This window comes from Silurus meridionalis, chromosome 17, assembly GCF_014805685.1.
Source record: "Silurus meridionalis isolate SWU-2019-XX chromosome 17, ASM1480568v1, whole genome shotgun sequence".
Classification (NCBI taxonomy): Eukaryota; Metazoa; Chordata; class Actinopteri; order Siluriformes; family Siluridae; genus Silurus; species Silurus meridionalis.
In genome coordinates, this window is record NC_060900.1 from 14,022,280 (window position 1) to 14,045,653 (window position 23,374).

Genomic DNA, 23,374 nt, shown 5'->3' on the forward strand with positions numbered 1-23,374 from the left:
GTTTCGAGAGTGGATCGTTTTATGGTTTAAGGGTCCCTGTGTAGTCAACCAGTGAAGTCAAGGGGGGTTATCTGGCTTTGTGTCTTCCATGGTGGTGTGTGTGTGTGTACACTGTGTACTGGGTCAGGTATAGAGACTGGCTTGCGTTATCATTTGAATGCTGCTTTGAAGTCAGCTAGAGGGGTCAGGGATTACCCTGTTTGTTTACCCAATAGAGGTGTAAACTGTCCTTTGCGTCAACTGCAAATGTTAAAGGTTAAAAGGAATACCTGGGACATGCAATCTAAAAGACACTAGCCAGACCCTACAACTATGATGTTTGCGAATGATATTGGTATTTGTGGTGAGAGTAGGGAGCAGGTTGAGAAGAGCCTGGAGAGGTGGCGGTACATGCTGGAGAGGTGGAGGTACATGCTGGAGAGAAGGGGAATGAAAGTCAAAAGGACTAAGACAGAGTACATGTGTGTGAATGAGAGGGAGGGCAGTGGAGTGGTGCAGTTGCAGGGAAAATAGGTGGATAGGTGGAGGAGTTCAGGTACCTGGGCCCAACAGTGCAAAGTAATGGAGAGTGTGTTAGAGAAGTGAAGAAAAAAGTGCAGGCAGGGTGGAGTGGGTGGAGAAGAGTGGAAGGATTTTTAAAAAAGAAAGCAAATGCGTGTCATTATGGATTTGTGTCTGGGATACCTGAACTAGTTACATACATTTTCTTAAGCTTTATACAAATAAATAACAAACAAGACTAATTAAAGTGTTTATAGCATTATACAGTGGAACCCGGTTATGTCGATGTCCTAGGGGGTCGGCAAAAAGCATCGAAGTAACCGATGATCGAGATAAACGAAAATCAAAATGGCGGCAGTATATTAACGTGCTTGAAATTTCTTTATGTACATGATGTGCGTTAATAAATGAGAATGTGCATGCACGTGTTTTTGAAGGGGTTTTTTACACAACAGCGTTGCCGCGATTTGTTTGATGAAGTCATTCTATAAAAATACATACAGTACATGTTTATCTGTCAGGAATCCCCCTGCCACGCCCCCTTCGGCGCCCCCCTCCAGCGTGTCAGGTGCTTTCTCGGCCGCTTTCTCTGAAGCTCCCGCGGCTTCAATCGCGCACATATGGTGCTCGTTTATCATCATCACCAGCTCCTATTTAAACTTCCACACTCTCACTGTCCGTTATTGTTGGTATATGTTGGTTCACGGCGGTCAATGTTATCGCTCATGCGTATCCCGGTCCGTGCCTTCCCACCGGCACTCTCTCAACGGCTGCTCTTTTCTTCCCAAAGCGCACCGCGGATTCCCCCCCGATCCTGCCGGTGTTCATTCTATGCTTTTGCTCATCCCACGTTCCGCGCCGCCAAGCGCGGCTTTCGCCTCCTGTTCATCGCATAACATTTAACAACAAAAGACATGTTAGTATGTGCACTAACTAACAGCAGAGATTCACCAGTATACAATACAACACCTGTAGCAGCTGTAAGCTTTGATTTTTCCGCCACTTCCGCGAGTTCTTCTGCGGCTGCACCGAGATAACCGACGTTAAATGGCAAATTTTTCCCCCCTTGTGCTCGAGATATCAGGGTTCGGCGACATAAAAAAAAGACATAACCGATAAAAAATGCTTAGACAAAGCGAGAATTTGGCGGTTCCACTTCAAAAACGTCGACGTAATAGGGTTGTTGAGATAACCGAGGGCGAGATAACCGGGTTCCACTGTAGTATTATGTGCATGAATGTTTAATGTCTTCCTCTCTATTAGGGGGTTTCTGTTCGATTGTATTTGTGTAAAAAATGTTCAATTTGTTGTTGAAAATACAGTTGTCCTAACTGACTATGAGAGGCTTCATTCATGGCTCTAGTCTGTATGCACTCATTAAATGATTCTGTGGATAGATTTTCTGCACACACTATCTGATGCCACATATAGAAGAGATCTCGTGAAGGTGCACGCACTACCATTAGATTGCTGTGCAGGTATTTTCTGTACAAGTACAAATCCTCTTTCCCCAAAGATTTGATGTTTACTTCAAAACCTCCTGTGGATAGGAAGAAATGGTGTGAAGGAGGATATTAGAATGTGTTATAATATATTCTTTCACACGTGATATTAAAGACAATTCTTTTGATTTCACGAACAGTTTAAAATGCAACCAAAATTTTGTGCAAATTACAATTTGTATGATCTTACTTTCTTTTTTTAATAATGCCAATGACAAATGGGTCATGATTATGTGTTCCAGAGTAATTAACAAATTACAATGGCACTTGTACCTGGTTGATGCCTGGGACATTTCATAACGATTCTAAAACAATATTTGTAAAAAAAAAAAAAAAATTGTTTTTAAACATTTAGAAATTTTGTGTAAAATATGATTACCTATGTTGGTAAAATCAGACAAGTACTGACATGTTATTCCAAAGCCAAAATCTCTCCAGAATCCAGTGCTTTTATTGATTACCTGTTGAAAAAACAATAGTGCACAAAACAGATGCAGAAGTAATACAATTCTACACTCTATACTACATTTGTAAAGAAAATACATTTGTATGAGGAAAGAAAAATTCTATTTAGGTGTGGTTTTCTGAATAAATGATAACCACCAGTGAATAAAAACCAACTAGACACTTTCTAGCGAGTGTGCACATGTTCACAAACAGGCTTATAGCAAAGTAATTGCAATAATTTCCATTTCTATACATTATTTTTCCATGCATTGTTCTCACCGAGGCCTTGGTAGATTGGTGCTGATAAAACATTACCCACATCCAGATAATAATAGAAATACAATCAATGACTGGCAAAACAGTGTTGATTATACAAACCAAGCAAAGTTGTACAGAGGGTAATTCATTTTTTTTATGTTATTTACACACATAGAAAATGATATAAACTTTGTACAACTTGAAAAAGCAACAGGGTGTAGTTCAATACAAGGTCCACCTAATCATCCGGTTAGTAACAAATATAAGGCAAGCTTATTGCCATTTCACAGGGCTTCCCAACTGTTTTTGGAGAAACATTGGCTAGCAAAATGGTACTTTGACTTATTTATTTGCATATAAGCATTTGCATATTTGAACTTTAATGTCAGTTTAGAGTCATGTACTCTATTTATTCTAAACTCTATATATCTTTATTTTTAAGAAAGCTGTCTTTAATAAATTGCATTTTTATGATAATGTTTTTTTGCTTAAATTTGAATTCTTATGTAACTAGAATTTCTATACTATAGCATCTTTGGCTTTCTGACAAATAATTAGCACAACCCTAGTTATGCAAGTACCGTAGCATAATCTAAAGGTCGGGGATGACGAACAACTTCAACCCAAGTAATGTGTGTCTGTTCACTGTCTTTGCATAAAGTGCATCATACATCACTTTGTTACACTGTTAGAAGGTATGTGTGTGCACAGTGATGTATCCAGGTAATTTATCTTGCTCCTGGTGGTAAGGAGTATCAGTTATTCAGATTTAGGATCCAAGGCAGATTCCGCGACGGTACCAGGAGCACGAAGAGCCGCGCCAGAAATGCAAGCGTGCAGAGTGCAAGGAGAGCCGATTCTGAGCCGATTCAGTGAGCTGAAGCGCGCAAGGATGCCGAGCTGGAAGTCGGAGCGTGTTAAGCGCGAACAGAGCCAAGCCGTGAACCGGAGCGTGTTGAATGCGAGCAGAGCCGAGCCAGGAACCAGAACGCGTTGAGCGCAAGCAGAGCCGAGCGCATTAAACGCAAGCAGAGCCATTCCTCCAAGGCCAGTTTGACAGCAAGGAGCTCCCTTTTGCCCACCAGGTAGTTACGTTCCGAGGAGCTAAGGCACCAGAAGAAAAAGGTGGTGAAGGGGCGCCGCCACCGAACTATAACCCTTGACGAAGCGGCGATAGAAATTGGCCATCTGGATGTGAAGAGGGGCTTGTGGGTGCTCCCTCCATCACCCCATGGGGGTCTGATTCCGGGAAGCAGCTTAAAGGTACAGTCAAAGTGTTGGTGGGGCGCAAAGTCATGATAGGTTTCAGGAACCGATGCTTAATCAGAGTGCTTGGGAGTGACAACCGGCAGCGGTTCGGGTGGGGGGAAGGCGAGGCAGTGGCCAAAGCAATGCACACCCGTGGGTTTTGTTTCTGCAGCCAAGGGAACCCGAGCATGATGGGGGCTTGGGGCAAGGAGATGACCAGGAAGGAAAGCGACTCCTGATGTTGTTCCCCCACTGACATAAGTAGAGGCTTTGTGCGGTGAGTGGCCTGGTCTAAAAGGCTGCCGTCCAGGGCTCTGATTAGCAGAGCTTCAGGTAGGGATTCCTTGGGGAATTGTAGTTGCTTGGCAAGCTTGAGGCTGATGAACTCGGCGTCTGCCCCCGAGTCGACGAAGGCAGCCAATTCCATGCTTCCAGGGCCTGAAGGTGGACCAAGATGGTGGGTTTGGAGGGAGCGGGGGAAGAGGGGCTTGTGGGTGCTCCCATCCATGGGATGCGGACATGTGCCTTTTACCTCCGCTGTAGAGGCATAGACCCAGCGACCAACGTCTCTCCTTCTCAGTGGGGGTCAGGCGGAGAGAGTGGGTGCTGGGACCCAAAGCATGAGGTGGGGAACTGCATGTAGGGGAAGGACAGTAAGGATCGAGAGCCTGAGCGGGGTAACGACGCTTCCGGTGGCGCTCTCTTATGCGCCGATCGATGCATGTAGCCAAGGAGAGATCAGAGAATCCAGATCACGAGCGTCGACTTCGTCCTTAACAGCAGAGAAGAGGCCCTGGAGTAAAGTATCATAAAGTGCCGTGTGAGCCCATCCGCTGTCAATGGCCTGGGTCTGTAAGTCAGCCGCGAACTCACAGAGCAATGCCCCTGTGTGGCCGAGATCAGGAAGTGGGCGGCATCTTTGCGTCGCGTAGATGAGCCGAAAACCTTTCGGAGTTTGGCCGTGTGAAAGGCCGGCATTTGGAGTTTAAAGGCATGTGTGCTGACTTAATTTACCCCTGAGCATTTGGCTCACTTTGCCCCATAGTAACAGTTTTTGAAAAATCTAGCTAGCTTATCGTTTTAGGCTAATATTTAGCTAAATGATTTGCATGGATTTGAGCATTTTGCATGGACCCCTGAGCATTTGCCTTTCGGAGTTCAGCAGAAAAGGCCGTGCGGCGAATGAGGTGCAGTTAGCCGAATGGCTTTCCCACTGCACGGTGGCCCACCTTAGGGCTCGACCTGACAGGAGGGAAATGACGTAGGCCACCTTGGAGCGCTCCACACCGAATTGAGAATCATACTGAAAATCAAATCGCACTGCATGATAAAAAGCTGCAGGAGTCTGGGTTGCCCGAAAATTATTGGCCAGATTGTTCTGTCAGCTATTCGGGTTTTGGATCTAAGGTGGATGCCGTGACGGTGCTGGGAGTGGGAAGAGCCACGCTAGAAATGGGAGCATGCAGAGCACGAGGAGAGACGATTCTGAGCCGATTCAATGAACCGGAGCGCATTGAACACGCACAGAGCCGAGCCAGGAACCGGAGCGCGTTGAGTGCATGCAGAGCCGAGCCAGGAACCAGAGCATGTTGAATGCGAGCCGAGCCGAGCTGGCTACCGGCGCGCATTGAGCGCGAGTAGAGCCGAGCCGAGAACCGGAGCGCGAGCAAAGCAGAGCCGAGATCCGTAATGCTGAGGGGAGAGTCAGGAAAACAGGTGCGGTCGGGAAGCCGTTGAACAGAATAGATAGACAGAAACAGGTCGGTGACAGAGAGTTAAATTAAACTGGGAAAAACGCCGGAGTGTTATCAGGGCAAGCCTTGAGGACAATCTGGCACTGATTGGAGGTTTCTGGCCTCCTTATACGTGTTTGAAAGATGGACGCCATTTCTAAGTAGCAGGTTGCAAGGAAGCGGTTCCTCTGTAAAGGAGGCGGCAATGCCGTAAGTGCTCAAGCAGGCTGAAAAGGAGGTGTTATTTTTATGTTTTTGCTTACCTGCTGTTTATCAAACGTTGGTATATGGTCTCCATAAATTACATCTGGGTTGTACAAGCTAAATGGTATGGGGTAATAGACTCTTTTACCTAAAAGATCCAAAAAAAAAACATTACCGCTACCACCAAACATATCAGTCATGACAGAATCAAAGTTACAGGATAGGGGAGAGTGCGGTAAGATGAGCTTAATGGGTAAGTTGAACCCCCTGTGTCTAGGCAACCAAATACTTGTATTGTCCTATGGCCATACATTTTGGACCTATCTATCATTTCTGCCAAAAGGAAAAGCACATGGGAGAAGTAAGCATCAATTTAATTTAAAAACTGTTTTTGGCTTGTCAAAGTAAAATTTTAGCATGTAAGCTGTAATAGCTGCTACATCAAAACAAGCATATCAAGGTCTAAAAATATTTATGATGCATGTTGATGAGTTACCAGTGTTCAAATCCATGCAAATCATTTAGCTAAATATTAGCCTGAAACGGTAAGCTAGCTAGATTTTTCAAAAACTGTTACTATGGGGCAAAGTGAGCCAAATGCTCAGGGGTAAATTAAGTCAGCACACATTCCTTTAAACTCCAAATTTGTTGAGCTGCTTTTAGCCTCCACCTCTGCTGAGCTGCCTTTAACTTCCACCTTTGCTGAGCTGCCTTTAACCTCCACCTTTGCTGAGCTGCCTTCAAACTCCATCAATGCTGAGATGCCTTCAACCTCCATCTTTGCTAAGCTGCATTAACCTTCAACAAGTGGGAAAGAGTTGGAGACCATGAAACTTGAATATGTGTCTCCTACTACAATCCTAGCCCTACCCAAAAGAACATCCAACGGTACAAACCTTGTGTGGGTCTTGTGTGAAGAGATTATTTTCCCATCCCATTTGATGAAATATTTGAGTATGATAGAAGTAAACCAGTCATCTCAGATTTGTCAGCTGGGGACTTTCTTAGAGCAAGATTTGATACTAAAATCAAGAGCTACCATTGCTTTGTCTTGGTTGAGAGCCTTGAGGGCAATGAAGTAAATGTTAAGTTCATAAAGAAAATCCTGGGGCGGACTGATAATCAGAATATCACTTTTACAATTAAGGAAAATGATGAGGGGATTTTTCCACAAAGTGATGTGCTGAAGAATCTACCTCAAACTCAAACATTTGGAGGAACTGCTAACAGGGAGCAACAATTTATATTTCACTGTAACCTTGATGAATGGAATGTTGAATAATCATTTACATTTGACTTCAATCTGTAGTTGTTGTTTGCTTACAGTGAAAAAGTGAAAAAGTACTGGTTTTGCCATTTAACATATGTCATGAAAATGTTAATTTAGGCAGCAGTTCTTTATTTAGTTTTAGACTTAGTCTCAAATGTTTATTATAAGTTAGTTATAAATTTTATGAAGCAAATTCCTTGTTTAGTCTGTTTTTGTGAAGGTTGACATTTACACATTGTTTTAGAAATGCAAAAAATTAAATATATAATTTTTTTTAACTTAATTTGTTTGGATTTATGTTTAAGTTAGCTTTAATAAAATAAATGCATCTAATTGTAATTATACAATAATGGATAAATAAATTAATTAATTCATAATGTAATTTTTATTGATAAGCTAAATTAGTTTTTAAAGTAGTTTTAGGTAAATTAACTTTAAAATTCTAAATGGATTCTATAAATGTTCAGTTAGAATGCTTACTAACCCTAACCCCCCAGACTGTGCAATTTAGATCAATTTACCCCTAATCTGGGGCAAATTGAGCCACAGGAACCCTTTTTTTTTTTTTTTAAATAAGAAGCCATCTCTTTAGAACACTTTGTCATACAGAATATGCTTTCTGACACTTTAAATTGATAGGAAACTTCCACAAATTTAGTTAGATGTTCCATTGTTCATTTTAGATCATTCATAGTACTTCTACCTTATTTTCCCTTATTGAGGATCGGATAAGTAAAAATGGCTCATCTTACCCTACTTTCACATACACATAAATACAGCAATGAAAAATATAAAAGACAAAAAAAAACAACAACAACAAAAAAAGTGCTCCTACCAGGTTGGGAGTTGATGCGGCACGAGTTTAGGAAATCAGAGGTAAAGCGAACATAGACATCACAGAAGAAGAGGAGGACATTGCTTTTCTTCCAGGCTCGAGCTCCTATGTTCAAAGCTCTTCCTCTGGAAAACTTCTCATTTAAGTGGATTAGAGTAAAGTTCCTTGATCTCATTCTCCTGTTTGACATATATAATTAAATATCCTAACCTCTTTATTTATTATTTACACACATTTATACATTTATATACACAGATCAAAAAGTCCCATGATACCTTGCAGCAATTTCTATAATTCTTCTTACTTCACTTATCTTCTCTTTTCCAAAGTTTACTACAGTAAGATGGATTTTTTCATCTTTAACGCAAATCTCCCTGTAAGGAATGGAAAGAATGGAAATTATCCAGTCAAGGCAAAAAGAAAGTACACCCTCTTTGCATTCTATGATTTTTATGAATCAGGACATCATAAATATTTATCATAAACAAATACAACCTCAGATAAACAGCACCACATAATATTTTACAAAACGTAATTACAGTGGAACCCCAGTGTACGTGTGCCTTGTAGTAAGAGAATATCGGTGTACAAGTGGTTCTATTAGTAAAAATCTTTAAAGGAGTAATGGGAAGACGAGCATTTCTATTGACACGTTTGGTTCCAGTCACACATTCTGCTTTTCACATGTCACCTCCTTCCCCACACTTCATGCTCTGTCGCTTCCTACACTTTGTTCTGAGTACATTCTCAGCGTTCTCTTGTGTGCATATTGTGCTTTATGTCTGTTTTTTTCATTTTATTTTTTTTTTACTATAAATTTAGCATCATGGGTGCCAATAAGTGTTGTAAAAAGAATAACCATTAAAATACAGAAACAAATTGTAGAAAAGCATGAACCTGGTGTACACATATGAGATCTTTGTCTGCACTATAACATGTCTAGTTCAATAGTAAGTACAATCATAAAGAACAAAAAGTTAATTTCTTTATGATTAAATGTATTACTTTTTTTGTTTATACTTTGTTACAAGTATATTTGTGTGTTAAATTAGGCATAACATTATTTTTTTGAAATAAGCAATCACCTGAGGTCTGGGAACGGATATAAATGCTTTTACATTAATTCTTATAGAAAAAATTAACATGTGTATATGAGCATATGGGAACACGAGCAGTGGGTACACCGAGGTTCCACTGTATTTATTTAAAAAAAAATAAAGCCAAAATGGGTAAGCCATATGTAAAAAGCTAAGTATAGTAGCTTGTAGAACAACTTTTTAGGCTTTTTTTTTATTTGTTAACGTCACAAGGTAATTTAAGGTCCCACCATAGCATTTTAATAAGGTCTTCTGGACTGACTGGGCCATTGAATCACCTTGAATCTTTTCTTTTACAGCCATTCCGTAGAAGATTTGGTGGTGTAAATATAATCATTATCCTGTTGCATGACCCAACACCAGCCCATCTTTAGCTATCAGACAGACAGCCTCTCATTGAATGTCGGGAGTTCATTGTTGACTCAATGACTGTTGCCCAGATCATGTGGCTGCAAATCAAGCCCAAATCATCACTCCATCGCACAGTGTTGACAGTTGGTATGAGGTGTATGTGATGATATTCTGTGTTTGGTTTTTGTCAAATTTGGCTCTGTGCATTATTGCCAAACATCTTCACTTTGGTCTCATCACTTTGTTTAAATGCAAGCTACGCCATGCTGCTATCTTTTTTTGTAAAGAGAAAATTCTTTCACCTGGCAACCTTTCCAAACAAACCATAACCATTGTTTAGTCTTTTTCTAATTGTGCTGTCTTAAACTTTCACATTTAACATACTGTACTCTCTAAGATATAACATGTTTTTTTTACAATTTTACTAAGCATTGCTTTGACCTTGGGGTGAATGTCCTGGGACATCCACTCATGGGAAGATTGTACCTAGATTTTCTCACACAGCTTCTCCATTTTGGCTTTATTTTTGTAAAAATCATGTGTTGGTCATCTGAGGTTGTATTTACTTCATTTTAAGAATGTTCTACTATGTCCCAATAATTAGTTTTGTGTAGAATTTCAATTTAGCATAACAAAATGTATTGGGATCTGAATTGTACAGTTGAATCCTACCTAAAATTGTTCATAAACTGTTGAAATGTATCAACCCTTGTGTCCAATGGCACAATTATATTTATTAGCATCCTAGAGGTGTCGATTGCTTCTTCCTTCACATTTTGCAGAGGTGCAAATGGCCGAAAGAGCTCCAGCCTACTGAAGTCCTGAGAAATATTATCTCTAAATGTAAGATCATATAGAGATCCTTTATCTTGACCAGAATAAAAGATTCCTGGTGTAGTGCAACATGAAAAAAACAAAACAAAGTGAAAATAAACAGAGAAAGAAGCAGTCAATAATGTTACTTTCAGAAAAAGGTAAAGTGCAAAACAGATTTTTTTATTCTTCTGATTTGTGTAAAAGCACTGACTCATCGTAATTGTTGTTCTTTCATTTGCACTTTAAATTACCTTAAATTTACCTCACAAAAAGCTTTATAAGCTTGGAATATATTCTACTTTACTTGCAACCCTTATAAGATCAAAGCATCTGAAAAAATGAATTAAAGGTAGAAATTATAGTTAATCTCACCCTCAAAGAAATCCCGTGGAGAGTACATCTTACGATTTTGAGGGTCATCCTTATCTTTTGGACCATTAAGGATATGCAGAGCTGCTTCTAATGCCCCAGCTATATCCTGCCGAAGATTTTTCCGAACAGGATGCTTTGTGAGCCCGGTTTCAAGCTGATAGACGCTGTGAAGCGTAAAGCACTCAAACGGAACCACAGCATATTCGTTTGGTAAATTCAGACTCACATTACTTTTCATACGATGCATTTGCTGGTGAAGAAACATCTTCAGTTCCGAGTTACTTTTGTTTTTTTCCTCCAGCTCCTTTGGATGCATTATAGCAGCCTGCTGCACAGACTGTAGATGTCTTTTCTCTATGAGAACATTTTTTAAATGCATAATCTGCTTTCTTAGGCTTGCAGTATAGTGATGATATTGCTCCTCATGTTCTTGCAGTAATGCTTGATATTTTATATCATCCATGGTGTTTTTGAGTAAAATTTGTTGATTCTGATTTCTGTGAGTTCTGCAGTCTCGGTTATATAGGAATAGTGCAACACAAAAAGCAAAAATAATCAGAAGTTTTGTACGGGCCATCATGGCTACAAACCAACTCTTCAGCATAGCTGCGTTTTTTGTTTGTTTTTTAACCAGGCTATTTTATGTGTTAATAAAGCCTGGAGTAGGTGAAATACTTTTACTCATATAAGTGAGTTATTTCTCATTTTGCAAATTTCTTTCAATTTTAAGAGATTCTTTTGACTGGCTTTAAGCATCTTCATGTCTCTGTCCTTCTTCATGTTGATTTTGTCTTTCCACATCACCAAGAGTATTCATCCATAATAACCAAATCCATCTATATCAGTATCAAGGAAAAATAGAATAACAAAGTTTAACAGTTTACATGAAGCTATAATTAACTATGATTATTTATATGATTATTTTTCTTTACTGTGTATTCATAGATTATATGGATTACATATTTTCCTGCCATGTTCTAAAAAAATACCATTTTAATACTTTTAAGTGTACTTCATGCTTAAAAACTAAAACAGTAAATATTAGGTACTAGATAAATTTGAGCAATGAGTGATCTTAGGATGACTGACTATGAAGACTTCAGTATTCAGTACCAACATAACCAGCCCATTCATGTAAATCACATACTACACTGCTAATAAAGAAGCAGTTGTAAGAGCAACATGCACAATTATACATATTGGCCATCCACATATTTCTAGCTATGTTTAAAGACTTCACTTTCTGGAGTGGTTATGAGTAGTCAGTTTTTTCCTCAAAAAAATCTTTTTCATTTAAAAAATGTGATATATAACCACACATACTATAATAATAATTTTTTTTTAATCTATTATAAAACATAGCTGGACAATTATATAAGTGAGTCATAATTTTCATTCTCTGTGAAAATGGTTTAAATTACAATATATAAGGACTTAAAATGTATTACAAGCTAAAGATCCTTGGTGGTTTCTGTCTTTTTCCAACAGGAATAATAATTGTTCGATTTCAAAACCTTAAGGAACATTTAATACGAATCTTTAGGGCTTATAGGACATTCTTTACATTATCAATTTACATGTGCCATAAATATAACATCTAGATATTTTATGTATAGAATAAACTCAAAAATCCAACTAGAGGCATTTGCATCATGTACTTACTAATCATGTGATGTATGTTCTGCTGCTTTCTTGACTAGCATAATCTTCACTGCAAATCAGCAATTAATCCATGTAAACTTCTATTAACTTGACCAACTTGGTGCTTGTATTAAGGATACTTAACACGACTATGTATCTGCAAGTCAAAGTAAACCCTAATTTTGCTGTAAGATACCCTAAAGGCCTCAGTGTGCTACTGAGTGCCTGCTCTGTTCTGCCTTTTACACCAAACTCCTCCCCTGTAAAAACTATGAAAGCAGAGTTGTTCAGCACATGCATTACACCAAGGAATTTGACTTTCAACCATATACTCGGATTCTGATTTGAAAAAATGGGCCATGATTTAAAAAAGGGAAAGAAATTACTACAGAAATACAATCATTAAAACAGCCTTTTCTTATACTGCTTATAGCCCCAGCAAAGTGTATTAACAGACTTCACAAGTTCAAACTACTCAAATATGACTATGAACAAAAATAGGTAAATTATATTTGTTGAAAACACGTGTAATCATTTTTAGGCATAAAAACAAAGCTTAGTATTACATATAAACAATTTTGTACCAGTATTATCTGATAGTAATGGGGTATGACCAAAATGATCCCCTTACTAAAGTTTTGTTGTGCAAACTTACTGTCAAATACACATTGCTTCCATAAATAGTCTGTAGAAAAAATTGTATATCTTCAGCTTAGGTGTATGTAAACATTTTCTTCCAATTATTATGCCACTTTTTGCTCTCCAGATGTCTCCGTTTAGATTCCTTTAAGGTTTCTATGAAGAACACCAAAATTGCAGTGTTCAATTTAGATAAAATAATCACTTGCACGTTTAATAAAGAAAACAAATCAGTAGAAGATAGTGTGCTTTAATATTAATTTGATGTAATTTTTTATACTGTTTATCTTTGTTTTATGTATGTATGTATGTAGCCTGTTATGTTCTTGTTCTTAGTGTTCAGCATTTAATCAGGCATCAAGCATCTGCTATAATACATGAATGATGAATAGTTTATAGGTATTCAGTATTAATGATACTGAAGTAAATAAGCAGGAGTAAATAATACAGCATCTAGTTTTTAATATTTGCGGTTGCAATTAAAGATTTAATGGAGATGACCTTGACATGCAAGCACAAAATGTCAATAAGCCATATAATTGTGTACACACTGGATTGTACATTTCTGCATATAAGCAAAATATATTAGCAGCGGAATAACAATGTTCATTTGGCAAAAAATTCCCTTATTTGCTTAATGTTTACACCAATACAAATAATATTACTTTGTTCGCTAGAGGGTGTGTGTATTTAAGGCTGCACTTATATTTGCAAACATTTTAATTTTGCTTTACCTGCATACATTTCAATTAGGAATAAAAGTTTAAACTTTGTGCACCTATTTGAGCTTTATAAATATCCCATTCCAAAACTATTGACATTAATATGGAGTTTTAAGCATTACACCACTCTAGTTGACATTTGCAGACAATGATCTTAGGCTTGTGAGAAGCTAAAGTTGCAGTTCATGTGCTAAAGTTGCTTCCAGAAGCGATTTGGAGCCATGTAATTTAATTATTTTTGATAATTATTTTTTTATTTCATACATGTTATTTTATAACATTCAGAATAATAGATCACAATATAAATATACCACAAAGAGGCCCAGTTAATATTAAAGATTTTATTCCTTTAATAGAGAACAATTCAGTACTTAATGCCACAATATAATGTACAAGTGCAAAAAAGACTAAACGGAGCAACATCTATAAGCAAACAAAAAACTAACAAAATAAACAATTACCACCAGTCAAGTTTCAATTTGCTGCATACCCACAAGGAAGCAAGGAGGCACCAGTCAATATCACAAATAATTATTACAAAAACAACATGAGTTAAATGTCCATCTCCCAAAGGGCATTTGTTTTAGATAGCCGAAATATAAATGAACCGAAAAGCAGCCATATGCAACATATTTACAGAAACCGCATTAAAAAAAGTTGATGCATCATAGTGACAAATGTCAACTCAAACCATGTCATAAACATAGATATGGTAGTCATCATCAAACTTAATAAAGTAGACGGATGGCTTAGCCTGAACCTGATGAATAACTGTGCCGGTTCTCTGTGCGCCATTCTCATTCTCATAATCCACTTGCCTTCCAACAAGACTGTCAAAAGCTTCACCAGTCTCTTTCACTTTAGTGGAGTCTTCTGTAAAATAGGATTTAATTAAATGATTTTCTAATCCCTCAATTTTTGCAGGTTCAAAAGTAAAAGGACAAACATTGTAATAAATGTAAGAAATTTTTGTAATACTTTAACCCTCCTAAACTCTGTAAGCCATGACCAAAGGTTAGAATGCTTTGCCTGGCCTTCACTGCTTTATTTTACAAATGTATGTTTTTTTATTAGTAAAGCCATACTCAACATAGAGCACAAAGACAAAATATTCCTGTAAATGTTTTAAAGTTAAGATAGTGTTGTAAATTCCGTAAATCATCAGTACACCAAACCTAACTTTTGCTATGTTTCCACACGGACGGTTCTAATCGCCGGATATGTGCACCATGGCGGATTTTGGAAATTTTGGAAAACCTCCTTTTAAGATAAATTCTTTAAACTGGACATAGACCAAACAAACATGCGGTCCACCACTTAATATGGTCTTGAGGAAACTCAGATTTTAACTATGTTCCGCATGTACATACGAATACGTGTACCGCTACACCCCAAAAGTACACACAACATTGAAAAACTAACAGAGCCTGATACATTCTGCCATAAAGATGTAACCATTGAAATTTGAACCTTTGTTTAAGCACACTTCCACATGACTGCTTTAGAAGCAATTGCAATAGCAATGCATTAGGAAGTGGGGCAATTTTTTAGCTTCCTGACTTACTCAAAAATAAAAAGAAGCCATAACACATCCAGTGAGTTGCAAAAGATCGTAGGCAGCATGGTCCAGAGTGGAACCACCATATAACTCTAGAAACTAGCACCCCTGCAAGACCAGGTTCTTTGTGTACTCTTAACTGGACAACAGTTGAGAAACCAGACAAAGCTCCCAGTTGCATATATAAAAGAATTAAAAGATCAACCACATGATTCAACCACATAGACAATTACTTCAGTTAGAATGTTTTTAACAGATTGGGTATAGGCTGAGTGCTCTGCATAACAATGTCCTTAAAATGAAAGGTGTGTCACTAAATTTGCAACACATTCAGAAACCCCCTACACAGGGCTCGCATATACAACTGTAGCCCAGTATGGCAGTTGCGCTCACACCAGCCAACAATTGGGCAAAACAAAAGGACAGATGCACACCTTGTCTAAGAGCTTACATATCAGGCAAATGCTAATTGACCGCAGACCTGTTCTGTTGTTGCAGCAGTCCAGTGCCCAAGGATTGGCAAATTTACAAAAAGGTATAATCTCTCTATAGAAGAGAAAAAGTTGAAACGTATTCTCAGTTTGGTAAAGAAAAAAATATATATTGCCCAGGGGTACTTAAATGCTGGTAATAAGCACTGGTAGGAGAATCAGGAGAAATAAGGACTTTTTTTAATGACTTATCCTCATTGTAGTATATAAAACAGTAATTGATTCAATAGTATCAGGACACTCAGTGATAGTGATTTTCATCCTTGGTTAAAAACACCAGTATTTGGCCAGAATGAAAACACAGGATAAGGGGTAAAGTAAGGATGTTTATTGGAGGCATGTCATAAGGGATGATAGATTTAGTAAACAGGGCTGTTAAATCAGTAGGACTAGCAGGGTCATAATCAATGTCCTTACTGGAGCCAGGGGTTTTTGGAGAACCAGAAGGAAAACCCAGAAAAATCAGTCTGTGTGGATGCTTCCTCAACAGAAACAGCCAGTAGGATACAATATAGTAAGTGTACTGGGTGTAGACCAACACACACACACACACACACACACACACGCACACGCACACGCATGTAATCCAGCACATAGTTATAGTAATAAAAAAGTAGCAATGAATCACTAAGTGTTCCAAATATTAGAAGTAACAGAAGATTATTCAGTTAGTAATATAATAAATAAAATAAAGGAAAGCTTACCTATAGTGCTGAACATGTCAAGGACATAAATCCAGGCAAGCATTTTTGGATCAAGATAAGATCATTCAGACGCATCTTAATGAACTGATCTCAGGTTGAATGCTTTATTGAATGATAAACTCTATGCTGTTTCCTTTATCTACTGTGTCCGAGTATTCATTTATCATTATTTAAACAAGCTAACATTTAATTGAATCGAAGAATAACTATTCCCCCTTATTTGACCAATGACCATAAATGTTGTACCGTGTGAAAGCAAGGCCTTTTCTGCTGGCCTAAACACCATCAGAATCGCTGATTTGCATTTTAATATATATATTTTTTCCATGAATATGTATTAAATTACAGGTAGTCCCCGACTTACGATTGAGATGCGTTCGAATGACTCACTTGTAACTTGGAAATATCATAAGTCGAGACATGGCCTAGCCTACCCACTAGTCTTAAAAATTATGATCAGTATAGGGTAGTATACATAATTTAGCAATACAGAGCAATTTACACACCGTAATATATAAACGTTAAACTTTTGTGGCAGAGGGCATGTGGACAAGTGGACGCACTCTGTTTCAGTGTCCGGCAATGCCAAAAAAAAAAAGAGATAACCAAGTCTAAACATCGTAACTTGGGGACTACCTGTATTCCCAATAGTATATTCTCTTGCTTTTCTCTCAGTTGTGCTGCTTACAGGAGTGTCTTTTGTATTAAGAGTTTTAATCCCAACATATTTCAGCAATCATGTCTTACCAAGATTAAAGAAAACTGCTGTGAAGGCTACAGAATCAACAGTTTTGCGCTTCAAATACATGTTGCTTGAAGCTGTTTAACCGATCAATAACATTTCACATTCCAGCATTGAAAGATGCATTGAACGATTCGACATAGAAAGATTTGTCAGTATGCCTGACCTATCCTAGGATAGCCTGCTTCTCTTCGTCATTAGGGAACCAACAAAACCGGGATCAATGGCGGCCATCTTTGAACTGTTTAGACCATTCAAATGTCTTATTGCAGCTGAGTGTCTCATCAGCATACTGAGCTTGAAGCGTTCTGCAGATATATGCGGGTTTTACGCCTTCGTGCACGAACATTGTTGTCTGCCATCTTGATTAACTACTGAGTATAGTACCACCATGCTAGCATCCATTTTTATATTTGTAACATTAAAAGATTTGACATTAAATCACCTCGTATTAGCATAGACTTTATAGCTGTTTTTTTTTTTTTTTCATTCCGAAATGGCTGATAAAGTAGAAGACATTTATTTGGTCGAAAATTTACTTGCAAGGCCAATTTCAAGATATACTTACTGGAATTTTCATGAAAACTGGACATCATGAGGAAAGATTGGCCAGAACAGTTCATAACAGCTGTTAAGCTTTTTCATTAACCATTTGTACTTTTGCTTTTTTTCATAGAATTTGTACAAAACCACACAATTTGCCATTATTTAAAATCCCCTGGAAAACAGTAATGCACAGAAAAAAATGCACAAAAATGCATGGAAAACATATTCAGTAATAGTATTTATTCTCGGGGTTATGAGATTCCCGTCTGTAATGTAAAGCTCTGTTATAGTGCATATCTGTAGAATACTAATGGTTTCTATATCCGTTGCATCATAATGATGGCATTAAGAGGTGGAATGATCCAGGGAGGACACCTCGGCCTGCCACTAATGTGACCACAACACATCCACCAGGAGCAAAAAATGTAAGAAATAACTGAAAGGTTAAGCTCTGAGTTTTGTGATAAAACTAATAAGAATTAATTTTAGAAGACTGACAAATGTTTTAACGATTTAGTTATATTTCATAGTTTTTAAAGACATATGTTTCAAGTGAGTTAATGCCAGGTTCCCCCTTGAAACACAGTTTTTCCTTGCCACAGTCACCATGGCTGCTCATCAGGGATAAATACACATCGTTCACCTTAACTGTTAAATTCTGTAATGCTGCTTTGAGACAATGTCTGTTGTGAAAAGTGCTTTAGAAATTAACTTGACAAATTTTTACCTGCTTAACATGAATGTGCAACATGAATGTGCAACTATTTTTAAAAACAACATTGAATTTGTTGTTTCAAATTCAAAGTAAGCTTTGCTAAGTATATATATTACACCACAAATGACTCATTTACATGAGTGCCAACTTATTCACCTGTGTCTTGGAGTATCTGAAGGTCACCTTCTTTATAATCCTCAAGAAGTTGGTACATGTAAAGAACAGGGTCCTTCTCATAAGTAATGAAAAACCATGTGGGCATGATGGGAGCTCTGGCAAGCACCAACCCTTTCCAGCCATTCTTTGATCCATCTTCTGCCTGAAATTGGTGCTCCACAGTTTGACCCAACATTGTTTCTGCTAGGCGAGCATCACTTATTCGATATGGATCTAGAGTACAGAATAATATAATGTTTATACAAGTCACTAATCAAGGTTGTGACATTGTGTTTTACATTAGGCCTAGCCAATTTTAAAGATATTGTGGATATATTCACTGCTTTCAAAATGATGAACTCCACCATGGTTCATAGCAATTATAAGCTCCATCTCTTTTGTATGTTGTAGTGATATATCAATCAGACATTTCCCCATTTCAGGGGCAAAATTAGGCCTGAATTTCTATATGTACTTGTACCTACTACTACAAAACAATTTCATGATGACCTGAATGAATGAGCTTTCATGTTTCTTTCAAAATACGTACCAATTTTTCCAGGCATGATCTCAAGATCTTTAACCCTCTCATCTCTGAGAATCTCCAGACCATAAACACAGTCAAAGCCATCATACTTGATGAGGTAGAGGGAAGGGTTTACTAGAATTTGCTCTAGCACTGTCCCAGTCCAATGTGATGTTGGACTAAAACAATCCTCCTTCCACTTGTGCTTTACCCTGCAGCCAACAATGTTCTGTACAGGTGGATTTATTGACCTTCTTATCGCCACACGATGCTTGTGCTTATGCCTGTTTAAACAGAAAATAACAGGTCATTGCTATAGCCACTAGCATATCAATTCTAATGTGCCATTTAATATAATGTGTAACTTAACAAGTTACTTACTTGTGTGAACCTTTTCTCTTCATTGCTGTCCTACTCAAAGATACACGCTCTGCTGTAATTACATATTAAAAAGTACTGATGACAAATAAATGGTACATGTATGTACTACAGTCATGTGTGCACGTTAAATGTTAATCAGTCAAAAACAACGGCTAATGGAGGAGCAGAGGAATTTGAAAAGCCTTCAGCATCATTCAAATCGCATTCATGGGAGCATTTCCTTGCTGTAATTGTGCTTGTAATAAATGGATAGCAAATCATATGTCTCCTTCACTTCTGTTGCTAAGATGGAAAATGTATCAATTGGTGACTTAAAAACCGTAATGCGATAGGAATGCATACCAAAGGTATTAAACATTTTTTGTGAGATTGCTTCCATTTTAAATTCGAATGTAATAAAGCAAGCTTCATTACAAATTATATCATTAAAAAAAGTATTTGTGTTATTATTAAAGTTTTTTTTTGATTGCTTCTCAAGTTTGTGCAACATGTTATGTGTAATTTTATAGCAAATCCACCAGTGTCTTCTGAACATATTTAACAGAAGAAATTAGGCATAAGAAAAAACTTTTTTTTTTTTTTTGGTTAAATCTCAAACAATAGTCAATAAACAATTTCTATATATTGCAAATTTGCTTACAATAAAATATGGCCTTGGAATTCTGCAGAATCTTTTATTAACTAATCAATATATTCAACATTTACCTTTAAATAATTACAAATTAATAAATGATCAAAAATGATCTGAGACGTATTGCTCTATGTTCATTTTATATTGTTATACAACAGCAATACATATAATATCTATCTATCTATCTATACAGACAGACAGACAGACACACAGACAGACAGACAGACACACAGACAGACAGACACACAGACAGACAGACACACAGACACACAGACAGACACACATTTTTATCTTACCCTTCTTTATTATTAATCAGATCACACAAATCACTTACCTCTTCTGGAGTTTTTTGGACCCGACATTTTCCCAAACATTTCCTGGGGCTGAAGCTGAACTGTACAAAAAAAGTACAATTTAACCATTTCCTCACAGTATATACCCAATATAAAAAAGGATTTATTTATCCTTTTGCAACAACTTTCACAATCAGGGTTCACAAGGCTTGTGTAAATCAACATAATGTTATAGAGCCTGTTTAAAAAAAAATACTATTTGTATTAAGGAAAGTTTTTTATAACAAATGATAAATGAGAAAAATAAGAGAGAGAGAGAAGGTTGGATGGTGTGGAGTTGGTGAAGCAGGAAGTGGAATGGATTAGTAAGGAGGACGTGAGAGCAGCGATTAAGAGGATGAAGAGTGAAAAGTCGGTTGGACCAGATGTCATACCAGTAGAAGCATGGAGATGTTTAGGAGAGATGGCAGTGGAGTTTTTAACCAGATTGTTCAACAAGATTTTGGAAGGTGAGAGGATGCCTGAGGAATAAAGAAAGAGTGTGCTGGTACCGATCTTTAACAATAAGGGAGATGTGCAGACCTGCAGTAACTACAGGGGAATGTTAAATCAGTCACACCATAAAGTTATGGGAAAGAGTAGTGGAAGCCAGGCTGAGAGAAGAGGTGACCATCTCTGAGCAACAGTACGGTTTCATGCCAAGGAAAAGCACTACAGACGCATTATTTGCTTTGAGATTGTTGACAGAGAAGTATAGAGAAGTTCAGAAGGAATTGCATTGTGTATTTGTGGATTTAGAGAAAGCGTACAACAGGGTGTTGAGAGAGGAGTTGTGGTATGAGGACATCTGGTGTGGCAGAAGTATGTGAGGATGGTGCAGGACATGTATGAGGACAGTGTGACAGCAGTGAAGTGTGCAGTAGGAACGAGAGACTGGTTTAAGCTGGAGGTTGGACTGCATCAAGGATCGGCTGTGAGACCTTTCCTGTTTGGAGTGGTGATTGACAGGTTAACGGACGAGGTCAGACAGGAGTCTTCATAGACTATGACGTTTGCGGATGATATTGTGGTTTTGGTGAGAGTAGGGAGCATGTTAATAAAAGCCTGGAGAGGTAAAGGTACACGCTGGAGAAAAGAAGAAAGAATGTCATAAGGAGTAAGACAAAGTACATGTATGTGAATGAGAGGGAGAGCAGTGGAGTGGTGCGATTGCAGGGAGAAGAGGTGGAAAAGGTGGAGGAGTTCAGGTACCTGGGAGTAATGGTGCAAAGTAATGGAGAGTGTGTTAGATAAGTGAAGAAATGAGTGCAGGCAGGGTGGAGCGGGTGGAGAAAAGTGGCAGGAGTGATCTGTGATAGAAGAGTATCTGCAAGAGTGAAAGGGAAAGTTTATAGGACTGTGGTGAGACCTGCGATGTTGTATGGTTTAGAGACAGTGGCATTGAGTAAAAGACAGAAGGTGAAGCTGAAGGTAGCAGAGCTGAATATGTTAAGATTTTCATTGGTAGTGACTAGGATGGGCAGGATTAGAAATGAGTTTATTAGGGGGACAGCGCATGTAGGACGTTTTGGGGACAAAGTGAGAGAGGCTCGATTGAGATGGTTTGGACATGTTCAAAGGAGGGACATGGGGTATATCGGTAAAAGAATGCTGAGGGTGGAGCCACCAGGAAGGAGGAAAAGAGAGAGGCCAAGGAGTAGGTTAATGGAAGGGGTTGAGGGAACACATGCAGGTAGTTGGTGTGAAAGAGACAGATGTAGAGGACAGGGGGGTATGGAGACAACTGATCTGCTGTGGCGACCCCTAATGGGAGCAGCCAAAAGAATAAGAAAGATTTCTTAACAACAAAGGTTTTTGTGGTCATCCTAAGAACAAAGTAAATAGTCTAATTTACACAATGTTCACCAATTGCACATCAGTGTGTAACATTTGCTTTATTAGATTTACAATGAAGTGAAGATAAACACTGTCAATTGTGCTCAAAACACAGACATAGAACCACACTGCAAAACAGACAACAGAGGGTTTTTTTTTTTCTTTACACTGAAATCCAGATAAATGAAAAAGAGATTATTTCAACAGCACTGCAGAAAAATAATGTTTTGGAAAACAAAACAAAAACAAAAAAAATACTGGAAGAACATAATTTGATGCCCAGAACATATATGGATATAAAGAATATTAAATAGTCCAATGTGTATTTAACAGAATAAAATGTCTCTGCCCCTGCTTTATTCTAGTTGGTTTTAAATCAATGCTGTTTTGAGTTTCATTTTAATACAAAGTTTGGTACAATGCAAGATTTGTGACCCTCAATCAAGTTGGATTTATATTTTATTTTTGGCTCTTCATGGGGAAAAGTTTTGGCCCCTCTGTTCTAGAGCAACAGATGCAACCGATTCAAACTTTTCTTTCAAATGCAATCCAGCTTTGAATAAATGTCCCGCCAGGCGGTGTGTTCCTTAAAAATGTGGGTTATAATCAGTGCTCGAATTTAGGGGGGGCTGGGGGATCCGGGACCCCCGATAAGGTATTTGGGACTTAGGAGGGTCCCCAAGATTATTTTAGTAAAAAATATATGAATTACACAACAACTAGGGAACCCCCCCATAAGACTTGACTCAATTTGAGCACTGTTTTTTTATACTTTATCTGCGTGCACAAGTAAATCCGCTGCGTGTTTCCGCGTGCACAAACCAATCGTAAATAAAATTTTACTTACAAGTGGTTTGCAGGTCAATAGCTTTCTTAAAATGTTAACGTCCAGCTTATTGTTTACGCTTCTTCTCCATTTTTTGTAAAATGCAGCAAAGGAATTGCTGTTAGACCAGTGTAAAAACAAACGGTCCGCAGACAACGTTGTTCAATTTGCGCGTTCACACACTCCAGAAAAGTGGTTTCTCGGCGGGTGATAATGCGCATGCGCGCGTGAATGACCATTTGTCACCTCGACACTTAACTCGTCCACTACATTTGTATTGGGGCTAAAATCAAT

At 38.1% G+C, this 23,374-nt stretch overlaps 2 protein-coding genes across 4 annotated transcripts; both read right to left on the reverse strand.

Moving 5' to 3' along the window:
* Positions 1-1,665: 1,665 nt before the first annotated feature.
* On the reverse strand, positions 1,666-13,074 carry csgalnact1b (chondroitin sulfate N-acetylgalactosaminyltransferase 1b). 2 transcript variants are annotated; one of them, XM_046870394.1, is made up of 8 exons: positions 12,931-13,074; positions 10,635-11,470; positions 10,119-10,335; positions 8,274-8,372; positions 7,999-8,177; positions 5,953-6,041; positions 2,383-2,464; positions 1,666-2,041 (listed from the first exon to the last, which is right to left on the reverse strand). In XM_046870394.1, exons 2-8 carry the CDS (start codon positions 11,236-11,238, stop codon positions 1,761-1,763), a joined length of 1,551 nt encoding a protein of 516 aa, XP_046726350.1. In that variant the 5' UTR covers positions 11,239-11,470; positions 12,931-13,074; the 3' UTR covers positions 1,666-1,760. The 2 variants fall into 2 exon arrangements, with proteins under 2 accessions (XP_046726350.1, XP_046726351.1); XM_046870395.1 differs by lacking the exon at positions 12,931-13,074 and adding an exon at positions 12,297-12,781.
* Positions 13,075-13,962: 888 nt separating this feature from the next.
* spinb (spindlin b) lies at positions 13,963-23,316 on the reverse strand. Of its 2 annotated transcripts, none has more exons than XM_046872310.1 (6): positions 23,102-23,316; positions 20,421-20,480; positions 19,456-19,507; positions 19,099-19,358; positions 18,549-18,782; positions 13,963-14,506 (listed from the first exon to the last, which is right to left on the reverse strand). In XM_046872310.1, the coding sequence occupies exons 2-6, from the start codon at positions 20,458-20,460 to the stop codon at positions 14,322-14,324; spliced, it is 771 nt and encodes a 256-aa protein (XP_046728266.1). In that variant the 5' UTR covers positions 20,461-20,480; positions 23,102-23,316; the 3' UTR covers positions 13,963-14,321. The 2 variants fall into 2 exon arrangements, with proteins under 2 accessions (XP_046728266.1, XP_046728265.1); XM_046872309.1 differs by having other exon boundaries at positions 13,963-14,509.
* Positions 23,317-23,374: the final 58 nt, after the last annotated feature.

Excerpts from the sequence above, each read along its gene's own strand:
- csgalnact1b (XM_046870394.1), bottom strand. The coding sequence starts at position 11,238 with ATGCTGAAGAGTTGGTTTGTAGCCATGATGGCCCGTACAAAACTTCTG. Across the intron at positions 10,336-10,634 it reads TCCACGGGATTTCTTTGAGG|GAATCTTTTATTCTGGTCAA; the intron begins GTGAGATTAACT and ends GCACTACACCAG. Across the intron at positions 8,373-10,118 it reads CAGTTTATGAACAATTTTAG|GGAGATTTGCGTTAAAGATG; the intron begins GTAGGATTCAAC and ends CATTCCTTACAG.
- spinb (XM_046872309.1), bottom strand. The coding sequence starts at position 20,460 with ATGTTTGGGAAAATGTCGGGTCCAAAAAACTCCAGAAGAG. Across the intron at positions 19,508-20,420 it reads TCCAAAAAACTCCAGAAGAG|CAGAGCGTGTATCTTTGAGT; the intron begins GTAAGTGATTTG and ends ATGTAATTACAG. Across the intron at positions 14,510-18,548 it reads TCAGATACTCCAAGACACAG|AAGACTCCACTAAAGTGAAA; the intron begins GTGAATAAGTTG and ends CCTATTTTACAG.